This window comes from Lampris incognitus, chromosome 17, assembly GCF_029633865.1.
Source record: "Lampris incognitus isolate fLamInc1 chromosome 17, fLamInc1.hap2, whole genome shotgun sequence".
Taxonomy (NCBI): Eukaryota; Metazoa; Chordata; class Actinopteri; order Lampriformes; family Lampridae; genus Lampris; species Lampris incognitus.
This window is the reverse complement of record NC_079227.1, coordinates 17,058,877-17,071,283: the sequence shown is the minus strand read 5'-3', so window position 1 is coordinate 17,071,283 and position 12,407 is coordinate 17,058,877. Positions and strand designations below refer to the sequence as shown.

The 12,407-nt window shown below is 43.8% G+C and overlaps 1 protein-coding gene across 1 annotated transcript in view; it reads left to right on the top strand.

Annotated features, from left to right (window-relative positions):
* Positions 1-12,407, top strand: part of dnmbp (dynamin binding protein) — a 55,826-nt gene that overhangs the window by 18,792 nt on the left and 24,627 nt on the right. Inside the window, exons 2-4 of the mRNA XM_056296693.1 lie at positions 2,965-3,119; positions 3,764-3,886; positions 6,864-9,149. Of these exons, the coding sequence (XP_056152668.1) occupies positions 2,975-3,119; positions 3,764-3,886; positions 6,864-9,149 (2,554 nt within the window). The 5' untranslated portion in view covers positions 2,965-2,974. The remainder of the gene's footprint in view (positions 1-2,964; positions 3,120-3,763; positions 3,887-6,863; positions 9,150-12,407) is intronic.

Here is a 12,407-nt window from a genome sequence, read left to right as displayed (position 1 = left end):
TGGTCCATATTAAGGCCTCAGAGTGAGCAGTTTACTACAGTCATATGCCCCAGACTATGGAACGAACTACCCCCCCCCCTTATTAAAATCAGCCCATCATGAACTGACCGTTTGCAAAATAGTGATGGATGCAGCAGTCCACCAATCACATTTAGCACCCGTCTCCTTGTCCTCTGACGTTGAACATTCGTCAGAAGTACCAACAGAGAAAAAGTGAGGCACAGATTATGCAAATGGTTAAGTCCTATCCGAAAACTCACTTTTGTCCTCCATCGCTGGAGTCTGCCCAACTTGTACCTTTCTTCTGCCACTTAATTATTATTAAGTGGCAGATTATTATTATTAATTATTATTATTAATTATTATTATTATTATTTCATTTGCCTTTTCTTATTTTTTTTAAATTATGCAGCACACTGGTCAGTGTTTATAGTTTTTTTAAGATGTTTCATAAAGAAATCATCTTGACTGTAAAGCAAGGCAATAATTCAATATTATCATTTATGGTCTTTTAGTGGCATTGTATTGGGATGAAATTTGAATATTGTCACATCGTGGTGCACAATTTTTTTTTGCTGCCTGAATTAATGATAACGAGAATCTATTACCTATAATTTTTCACAAAATGGGTTCTGAAATAGTTGAGTATTATTTAAAAGCTAGTTTTGGTTTCATACTGTACCAAACACTTCAATGTGATGAGCTTCAGTCGGTTTCTTGAAGTTGGTACTTTGCATTGCATATGTCAGCAGATATTGTGATATAAATATTTATGTGAAATTCCTTTTACTTATTGTGGGTATAATAATTTCCATATTGCCCAGCGCTGCATGACTGTTGGTGCCACTTCCCCAATCATCTTGCACACCTTTGTTGGGTACCTGCAAAAAGGGCTTGCAGTTTTCATAATCACTGCCTACCCAAATTGGCCATATTGACGGAAATAATAACCTTAATCTATTCACCTTGGATGCTTCTTTTCTAGATACAGTCTAGGTGAGTGTGCTCCATTTTGCTTTTGAGACACCAAGTGGTGAAGGCACATTACTACAACCATGAATGATGGAGAAAAGGAAAGAAATGAATCTTTCTTTTAAGATAGTATGCTGATTATGGATATGTCCCTTGTGTTTTTATCATTCATTTAGCATGGGAAAGTAACAAGGAGGACAGGGCAAAGGCAACTCTGGAGTAAGTAGCTTCTGTTTGGGAGTAAATCCATGGCCACCAGGGTCACACATGCAGCTCCAGTTGGAGAATCGTGGATTGCTTGAATGGCTCTGAACATTGATCTATTCATTCATGAGTTTCTTTGAGATTTAATATCCTTTCTGTTGTACAATCAAGGAATGTTAATTAAAAGTGACACGATAATGTGTCATGTCTCGTGATTTCATATGCCCCATGCAGATCCTCTCCTGTCGTTTTAAGATGACTAGTACCAATATATACCAAGTCCAGTTGCACTTGATTCAACTCCTTTGGATAACCATGACCTGGATGAATGAGAACATTCACAGACTAGTACCAAGTAACTAGTGAGCGAGTTGGTAAGAGAAGAAAGAGATGTTGCGTCAACCAGTCAGTGTTTTCAGCTCGGTTGAAGTCGGGTATAGGAAGACAAGAATTCCACTCAAGACTTGGTGCAGGAGAAACCTGAGAGGGGAGACGTGTGGCTTGGTCAGGTGATGCAGTCTTCCCGTGGTGGGGTGAGACTGAAAGTTGACTGGAGGGGCATGGGGTTGGAAGAGAGGCTCAGACAAGGAAATCCTGGTTCATTAAGAAATTTTCTTAAGCCCACCCCTCCCCAGGGTTTCTGGTAAATGAGATCAGTTTTAGTCCCCGTGACCTCCAGAGACACTGAGTTCAGAAACACTTTCACTCAGCAATACTGGTGTAAAATCTCATTAAATCTTGAGAGTAGGGTAATTGAACAAAAACAACATTGGGCCTTAATCAGATTTTCTCTATTAAAGAAGATCTTACATCTGTGTGAAACAAAAACATCAAAACACTGGCGATGAGACTGGATTGTTACTGTCAATGTCGGCGCCAGTTAAAGTGCAGTCATTGGCCAGGACACCGACAGAATATGACACAACATCCATCCTGACTCTGCCCTAATGAAAAGGACAGGCACCTAGGACAATTAAAGTATCTGGTTGAAGAAAACTAGACTCCAAGTCAGCTTCAGGGAAGAGCTGCCGACTGTGGTAGCCTCATAGAGCGATATCTGTCCCTCAACTTTAACAACTGTAGCCCTGAATTTTGTGATAGAGAAGACAGACTTCAGAATAACAAGGACTTAAGGAGGTAAGGAGGCTTTATTGCACTGCTATCCAACCTCACGTGATGATGTAAGTATAGATGTTTTGACCTGCACTTGCATGAGACGGATTGGTCCCAAGTTTTAAGTGTTGGCGGTCATCCAGAAATCAATGACGTGCAGTTGTACAGTATGTGTGATTACCATTTTCCGACGAGGAAGCATAGATACAAGAGCGATAAGCAGGTGCTAAGGAATGTGCTTCGACCTTCCTCGGTACAGTGCTGTGTCTTCAACTGTCCTTTCTCTTCTGATACCTCACTCACTCAAGCTGACTTCCTTTTCCACTTCTCTTTTTCTTCTTTTTTCTTTCTCTGAAGTGCAAAGGAATTCTCCGAACCAAAGATTTTGTTCTGCACGAGAATGCCATATGTAGGGAGCTGTCTAAAGAACTTCTGAATCTAAGGTGTGCCGCATGCTTCCAGAAAAATCCTATTCCAAAAAATGTCTGCTAGCGTCACATGGCTCTCTGGAAAGCTCCCTTCCCACAGTCACATTGGAGGACTTCCTTCCCAACATTTTTCTAAACTGTCCGAAGCTGACGCCGCTTTCCTTCTTTTTGTTGATGTGAAATGTCTTAGAAACATGTGCCGTCTCACCTAATGTCCCTCTCCGTCTCTTTCCAAACCCCTTTCCAGGGCATGAGTGATGGAGGCAGGCTCGGTGGTGCGTGCGGTGTTTGAGTTCCTCCCCAGTGTCTCCGAGGAGCTCCCACTCTTCACCGGTGATGTCATTGAGGTACTCAGCGTGGTGGATGAGTTCTGGTTGCTCGGCAACAAGGATGGTGTCACAGGTGAGGGGGTTATTTGGCATCCTTGCATAGATTAAAACACCCGTGTGTATCTCAATTTCGCTGCGTCATCACTTTCACCCGGGTTGCTAAAAAGAACTTAAAGCTATTGAAAATCGAATTATTGAGAAGTACAAAGCTGACTACTCATTTTAAGAAGCCATTTTTATACACCAGCAGTTATTGGTGATTTCCATAAATCAGCTTGGAAGTTACCCTGATAAATGTGATTGGCCGTGTCTGCGGGTGGGAAGCCGGATATGGGTATGTGTCCTGGTTGCTGCACTAGCGCCTCCTCTGGTTGGTTGGGGCGCCTGTTCAGTGGGGAGGGGGAACTGGGGGGAATAGCGTGATCCTTCCTCACTGTCAGGTGAAAAGAAGTGGCTGGTGACTCCATATGTATCAGAGGAGACATGTGGTAGTCTGCAGCCCTCCCCGGATCGGCAGAGGGGGTGGAACAGCGACCGAGATGGCTCGGAAGAGTGGGGTAACTGACAGGATACATTTGAGGAGAAAAAAAGGGGGGGGTAAATAAATAATGTGTTTAGAGGTTGGTTTTCCAGTATGCAAGAGAAATGTGTGATATTCTTTGTATTGCTTTCATGCAAAGAGTTAAGGACCGATCCGGGTGTTTTGCCTTCCTGCAGGCCAGTTTCCCAGCACCTTTGTGGAGGCGGTCACCATTCCCAGTACCAAGCCTGGAGACAGACTCTATGTGTGTATCAATGACTTCACCTCTGCTGAATCAGCACACCTGTCTCTGAAGAGAGGTACAGACATATACAGGATGCATGTTTTGGGTTTCTTTTTTGTCTGAAGAGAGAAGTATACTTCATTTATGCTTCCATATATTATTTTAGCCCTATGGACTTCACAAGTCCTACATCCACCACTATCATAAAGCACACATGCTTTTCCTGAAGCACATATGCTTTCTTAAATTACATAAAATTCTATGATGATTTCATTTAGGATATCACATTGTGATATTGTACAGTATACTGGACATCACATTAGATGCACACACACTCACAACTGAGTAGTGTGTTCATTGATATCATGGGTGTTCTAAAAAGCGTGATTTTTTCCACATAGCCTTACGCTACATGTCTGAAGGATCTCAATGTCGGTGTGCTCAGGTAAATTGTTTGTCTTGTGTTCTAGTGTAGTTGTTTTACGTGGAACCCCGTTCCATGATAGTCTACCTTGACTATTGCTTCTTCTCCATGAGATGGGGATCAGCTGTGATGTAAGCTCCCGTCACAACCTGACCACAATTTAGAAGCAAGCTCTGGCATCAAAGACTAACATGGTTCTTGATCCTAGATAAAAAGTTTCTTGTTGATGAAATAAGTTTTTGTGTTGCATTAGACTGATAACTGTTATAACACATAGCCTAGCTGACTGTAATATACATGAAAATGTCATTTATCACATTATCACAGCTGTTCCCATCCTTGTTGATCAGAGTAAACGGAGACAAGCAACATGTTTTCCTGTAGAGTTCGCTAGTATTTAACTTGAAATAGCCATTTAAATATACTGTCTACAGTCTAAGACAATACGGTTGATTTCAGTGAACTTGGGCAACATCCGGGAAGCCGGATGTGGGTATGTGGCCTGGTTGCTGCACTAGCGCCTCCTCTGGTCAGTGGGGGTGCCTGTTCGGTGGGAGGCAGAACTGGGGGGAATAACGGGATCCTCCCACACACTACGTCCCCCTGGTGAAACTCCTCACTGTCAGGTGAAAGAAGCGGCTGGCGACTCCACATGTATCGGAGGAGACGTGCGTAGTCTGCAGCCCTCCCCGGATCAGCAGAGGGGGTGGAGCAGCAACCGGGATGGCTCGGAAGAGTGGGGTAATTGGTCGGATACAATTGAGGAGAAAAAAAAAGGGGGGGGGACAAAAAAACCCCCAAAAACATTTAGACTTTGTCGCCCAATCAGTCTATTATTCCTTGTGTATTGAGTAGTTCCTGTTTTCCTATCACAAGTTTTGGTGTGGTTTACAATGCTCTGCTTTCTGACTTTGACAAAGAGTTACTCATGTTCACATGAATTGACTTTATATCTCTAGACTGGAGGAACAACATATGATTTCCCAAAGCGAGTAGTATCCTCCCTTTGAAGAAAACCCTACCATAGAGTTCAGCTTTATGTGATCTTTTTTTCAACAGATTGATGAATTATGTCATTAATTGACATAATATTGATGCTATGATTTTCTGAGCTTCTCCTTTGATGTTGTAAATGAAGATGACTTGGTAGACTCCTAGAAGGTCTGTCTCTGTATAACTTCCACAACCCTTCAGCATCTTGGTGCATATGGGATACAGCTGAATGGTACAGAAGAATTGCTAAAGTACTGGAAGATTTCTGTTCTGACGTTGTATTCTGATGCTAAACTCTTTTTGGCTGACATTTGACCACATCTTAAAACAATCCACTAGATGTCCCCAGTAACCACAAGTCAAACTGTTTAGCCTCCTTCATTGTACCAGCTATTTCCTTCCTCTCTCTTGTTCTGTTTGGCATGAGTTGAATTGTTCTTCTTTATACTGTAATTTTGTTCACTGTTCATTCAGCAACACTTTCTGGCATAGTGCTAGAGTGATTATTTTTATATTTATTATTATTATTATCATAGTAGGTATAGTAATAGTGATGGTAGAAGTGATAGTTGTACATTGAAATGAGAGCGGAATTTTGTTCATTTCTGTAGTAACAATAATAGTAGTTATTGTACTAGTATAATAATAATAAGTAGTGTAATAAGTGGTAGAGGAAGAAGAGGTGTGTTTTAACAGTGCCTCTGTTGACCAGGTAAAATGTCAAGAATGAAGAAAAACTTGCCCTTGTTAATTTGACTAGCATTGGCTGGCTCCAATAAAGCCTTCTCTGCAGAACAGCATTTGGACAAGACTGTGCATCATACACTAATCTTGCGCTGGGTGCATATACCATGCATTCCCCACTGTTTTTCTTGTGGTATGTTTCATGAAACCTGCTCCTCAATTTGTTTACGGCAACATCGCAATTGCTAATATGTGTGATAGGGCATTTGTTTACATGCTTTGTCAGAGCACATTTCAACTCCCCAGGCCTCTGATACTTATTCTTCTTATTAACTGGATGTTTTTTATTTTTTATTTTTTGATTGAGACGAGATCCCATAACCTTATGATATTTGGAAAATATTTTGTTTTGTTCTAGATAAATGACATTTCCTGTGTTGTAATGCAAACAATCTCCAATGGTTGTCCAAGAGATAAAATGTTTGTTTCCTGAATGATGCCGTGTTCTACATTGGCTGCACCCCCAGGTCTGAATGCAGACACAATGGGAGGTGGAGTTGCAGGTCTTTGGAATGTGACCCTCTGCCCTCCACGGGGTTACAAACACACACACACTCTCTTGCAAATTTTCTGGCTGACCACCCAACATTCCACTAATCACTGTGTCTCTAGGAACATTAGCTACAAAGCTGACTCCAGTTCAGTTATTGCAAATATAATCCGAGTCTTATGTTAAATTTCAATCATCTTTGGAGGAATGACTTACGGGCTTGTGTGGGACTTGTTTTGTAAACTGACATCTTAGTGCTGAACATCATCTTTTCATCATTTATTTCCAAGAAGTTTGACAGGCATCAAGCACTAACCTTTCTCTTAAATTATATTTTTGATTTGCATGAATGGTATCAGTCAGAGGAATAACGATATCCCCCATCATTCTGGGTCTCTTCAGGTGATGTGGTCGTCCAAGAAGCAGGTGGTGCCATGGACCAGGGAGCAACCTGGCAATGTGGCTGTAATGAATGGGGTGCCCGTGGTCTATTCCCCACATCTTGTGTGAAGGAGCTTCACCTGTCGGGCCGTTCAAGGCAGCTTTCAGAGCGCTCAGCCCAGGCCCAGGCTTCAGATCTCCCACCCTATGCCCTTGGGCAGGCCCGGGCCCTCATGAGCCTCCATGCACAGCTCCATGAAGAACTTGACTTCCGGGAGGGGGACTTGATCATTATTACGGGCCTGCCTGAGCCAGGCTGGTTCCAGGGAGAGTTAGATGGCCGCAGGGGAGTGTTCCCAGAGGGTTTTGTGGAGCTCTTGGGGCCCCTCCGATCTCCCCAGGACACTGACTCTATTAACTGCCAGGATATGAATCATGACCTTCACGAGGACCCATTTGATGCAGGGGAGGGCATCGAGGAGGAGGAGGGAGAGGGAATATTTGTGAGGCCAGAGGAGGAGAGCATAGACAAAGAGGTAGTAGTAGAAGAGGAGGAGGAGGAGGAAGAAGACGGTGTTTATGGAGTGGCACTGTATGAGTTTCGAGCCATGGAACCAGGAGAGTTGGACTTTGATGTTGGGGACAGGATACGTATAATAAGCACTATGGAAGATGGTTGGCTGGAGGGCGAGCTGAGAGGACAACGTGGCATCTTCCCTTATCGTTTTGTCAAAATAGAAGACAATAGGCAGAAAACAGAGGAGGAAGCAAATGTTGAAAGTGAGGCAGAGAAAGAAGAGAGTTACTGCTCTTCGGGACAAAACTCAGATCAGCCGTGCGCAAGTGAGTCAGAGTATAGTTCTGAGTGGAAATCATATGAAGATTACACAGTGTGGGACTTGGATTACTTTGAGAGGGCTGAGGAGCGGAAGTGGCAAGTGGTGACTGGTAGCATTAGCACTGAAGCTCATACACAGGACAGAGGGGAGAAAGAGATGGGTAACAGGGCAGACCCACAGTCTCAAAGACCTGCTGCCCCAGCCCAACGAGGTCCTAGGAGACCCAGATCTACTCCACCGGCAAGACCCAGGCTCCCTCCGCGACCAAGCCCCCCTGCACATAGCCACAGGCACCGTTTTTGCCCACCCTCTAACACAGACAATGATAGGAATACTTATGCTAATGGTAGCCAACCACCCCGGCTGCCCAAGCGAAGCCTGACCCTTCCCAGCACTCAGTCTGGCTGGTCTAAGAATAGCAGACGCTACCAGCGGCCAACAGCAGATGATGCCACCATTAGTAGCAAAGGCGTCAGTCTTAGCAAAGCACTCATCGGCCTTGTTGAGGGCCATAGGCAAAAGAAACTTACGAGACATTCTAGTGCCAGTGAGGTAGATATGATGATGGGGAATACCGAGAGACGGATGCATAGCCAGCAGTCTGTGCGTGGTTCTAATGGCTTAATGCCCACTTCCTACACCCTAGATGCCCTGGCAACCTCAGCTGGTGACCTGGAGGCCAAGCTATCCCAGCAGCTGTTTGAATTTGAGAAAAGTCTGACTGCTGAGGACAATGGTACCGATGTGAACAACAGTATTGCCAAGGATGCTTATAGCAGCAGTGAGGATGGCCATGATTCCTGTGTCTCACGTCATTTTTCCATTCTGGACTACAGCAGCGAGAGTGATATCATCAGAGGCTCTGCCCACTCTCCTGTGTCCCATCTCCTGCAGCCTTTACAGTCGAGCCTGGCCTCTTCTTCACTTGAGAGATGCAGAACCCTCCGACCACCTCCGCCCCGCCCCAGAATCCTTCGGCCCCCCGCCCCACCCCAATACAAACCAGCCCGCCCTGCCCCACGCCCACCTCCTCCATGCCCCAGACAAAACCTTACTCCGCCAACCAATGAAATTCACTCCAACAGTCCCATCTTCTACACCCCTGATGAAGAAGAGGAACCGATCATAAACCTGCTGGACCAGCCAATAGATGCAGGAGCTGAGTTTGGCGACCTCGCAGCACTCCAAGAACAGGAAATACAGCAGCAGCAGGAAGCGGAGAGAAGGCTGGAGAAGGAAATTGAGCTGGAGAAGCAGAGAGAAAGGGAACGTGAGGAGGAGTACCAGCTGCTGCTACGGCTACAGGAGGTGGAGAATGACATGGAGGCATATGCACACACGGCGGAGGAGCTCAGGACCATGCTGGAGGAGGAAGAGGATGAGACTGCTCGTCTGCAGGCGATGGAGAACCTGGAGTTCTGTAACTACACGCTGGAGACATTGGCCCTGGAGCAGCAGCAACTTCAAGGTAAAATCTATGCACAGCAGAAGGGACCATTGGTCTAACAACTATTTTTGTAGGCTTTGGATGCATAGTAACAACAAGATAGGATTGATAAGATCCAGAGAGGTGGTTGATTTTGCTGATCTTACATTGTTGGTTGGGTGGTATCCTCAGTGATATGGCTTCACTGTAGTTTATAAAAAAACTCAAGGCCTTACCGCATTATTATGGTTAAAATCAGCAATGCTGTGAGACCTCAGGGCTGAAGCTTTGAGGCCAAAATGTATTTGCTAATCAGTGGGGTTGGGTGTCATTAATATTTTATCAGAATTGATGCGATGCGGCATTCGATACTGATACTTATGAATAAATTTGTATATTTCCTCAGATAGCACTGTGTGGTAGTGTGGCTTGTTGCTTCTTCGAAAGGTAAAATAGAAATCAAATGAACTTGAATAAAAAGGATTACCAAAGAACTTCAGTCCATTAGTTATGTAAGAAATTATTAACATAATAAAGAAATTGTTAAACAGAGCAAAAACACGTGCCTTCGTGCCTTCATCTAGCAGTTGGGGAGTTCAACACACTATCAGCCAAATCTGTGTTGGCTTCAGCTTGACTGCTGCAGTCTATGGACATAAAGAGTGCTTATTTAAATACTGACAGAAGAAACATTGTCTTTTTAATCTCATTAGTTTCTAATTACCTTCCAAATTATGATAACTAAGCAGCAAAAGCTTAGCCTCAAGTGGCTGAAAATGCTGCTGTGTTTCAAATTAAACCCATGCTGTAACTGCAGGTGTTTCATTAGATTGCTTGTGTTAACTCACTTACATGCAATAGCTTTTCAATATAAATTCCATTTTGCAGTTTTAGTCCGTTTTCTTAAAGTGTGCTCAGACTGGAGAGTGTTTTAGTCTGTTGTTATGTGTGAAATGTGTACAGCGTCAATTTAAAGGACGTTGCTGTGTTAGCAAGTAGCATACGCAGCTATAAGGGAATGCTGTAAAGTGAGCTGGAGAGTGAGTTTCGATCCAGTAGAATTTTACTTTTTCATTAACATTTCTTACATACATATATCAGGTATAGCGTCATAATATGTGTTTCATCAAAACAGTGCACAGCTCAAATAGCTTTTCCATGATGCTACAGCTGCTGTCTGCAGTGCTGTTCCATCCAGGATAATTTATGGAGTAGTAAGCATTTACTTTAAATCAAGTAGGTATGCATAATGTCATGTCTGCAAGCAGCATTGCAGTCCAAATATGATTTAAGCAGAATCTACAAATAAGAAACCAGTGCTGGAGAGATTCAGTCAATCAAGTTGCATTTTATATAGCACTTTTCTAGCTGCAACAGCCACTCAAAAAACATCCTCCAAATACCCCCACAAAAGCGAGAACTGCTTTTTCGGCCTCAATAGGTCTTGCCCATTCAGCTCTCTGTTCTTTGGCTTGATCTTTCACACCCTTTCAGTCTTCTATACACACACACACACACACACACACACACACACACACACACACACACACACACACACACACACAAGCTGTTTACACAGTGGTGCCAGCTATGCAAACTAGACGTTGCCATTTGCGGTCCACAATGATCAGGGGAGGATGATAGATTGCATAGTCATTAAAGTTAGGCCGTTATCTCCATGGTGTGTGTATTTTTGTGTTTGTGTTCATATAGTAAAGATCTAATGCGCTGTTCTCAACAGCTTTGTCCCTGCATCTAAGTAAAAGTTTAAAATCACAGGAAAGACAGCGTAACGAGCACGTTGCTGTTAAGCGCGGGTGAGCGAAACCGGCAAGTGTGTTTGTCCAAACTCGAGCTTAGTTTTGTAACTCACCATTTTGTAACATCACCGAGGCGTCCGGGTGGCGTGGCAGTCTGTTCCGTTGCCTACCAACACGGGGATCGGCGGTTCGAATCCCTGTGTTACTTCCGGCTTGGTAGGGTGTCCCTACAGACACAACTGGCTGTGTCTGCGGGTGGGAAACTGGATGTGGGTATGTGTCCTGGTCGCTGCACTAGCACCTCCTCTGGTCAGTTGGGGTGCCTGTACGAGGGGGGGGGGGGATAGCGTGATCCTCCCCAAGCTACGTCCCCCTGGCCTAACTCCTCACTGTCAGGTGAAAAGAAGTGGCTGGCGACTCCACATGTATTGGGGGAGGCATGTGGTAGTCTGCAGCTCTCCCCGGATCAGCAGAGGGGGTGGGGCAGTGACTGGGACGGCTCAGAAAATAGGGTAATTAGCCAAGTACAATTGAGGACAAAAGGGGGGGGGTTACATCATCTACACATAAAGACCTGTTGTAGAGCTCTAATACACAACTAACTCCCTTTTAAACAAACTATCAAATGGAAAGGTCACATTTTAAGGATAGTCACTACCAGTGTACAACACCTTAATGCCACTGAGTGCTGGTTACACAACCCATGTTGAGACACAGTCCTAGTATGTAGGAACAGTACAGACCATCTAAGTCACAGACATGATCTCACAAGTTACCTCGATGGTGAATAATAAAACATATCAAACCAACCTTAAAAACACACAAATATTTCTGTTGCATATAGTTTACTGCATTTTTATAGATTTTTTTTTAAATTATTATTATTTTTGAAACAAATGTTTATATGAACATATAGGTAAGCCCAGTGGTCCATGGGTCCTCCAAACTTGTTAAACCCTATTTTTAACCTTTTGTTAATATGGATTTTTCCTCTAATAACACATTGCCGTTTGAATTCCAAGCTCTAAATTTGTATGTTTAGCCGTCTTTGTTTATTTAAAGCCAGCTGAACTTGCACAGACACCGGCAACTGAATGGACAGCTTTGTTTCAGGAAAAACTACAGTAACAAGTCAAAGAAGGTTGAATCAGTTCATCTGGATACAGCGTTTATTGACAGATAGGTGTCATCACTCAACTAAGTGACATCTTCAGTCTAAACTGACTGCAGGTATCCCCACCCTTATAAACAATACAGTTGCATAGTGACCGAAACCAACGACCAGTTTCATATGCAAATATGGATGTGACCATTAACTAGAGTTTCAATGGCCATGTGTACATGTGTTGTGCCAACATAGAAGAGCTAACACATCAGGCCAGGACTCCACAGTCTACACCCACCTACAGGCCAGTGGCCACTCTTTCAAGGATGAGGATTTGCACATCCTTGACAGGGAGGAGCACTGGTTTGAACGGGAAGTCAAAGAGGCCATCTATGTGAAGAGGAAACAACCATCCCTTAACCGAGGGGGGATGGG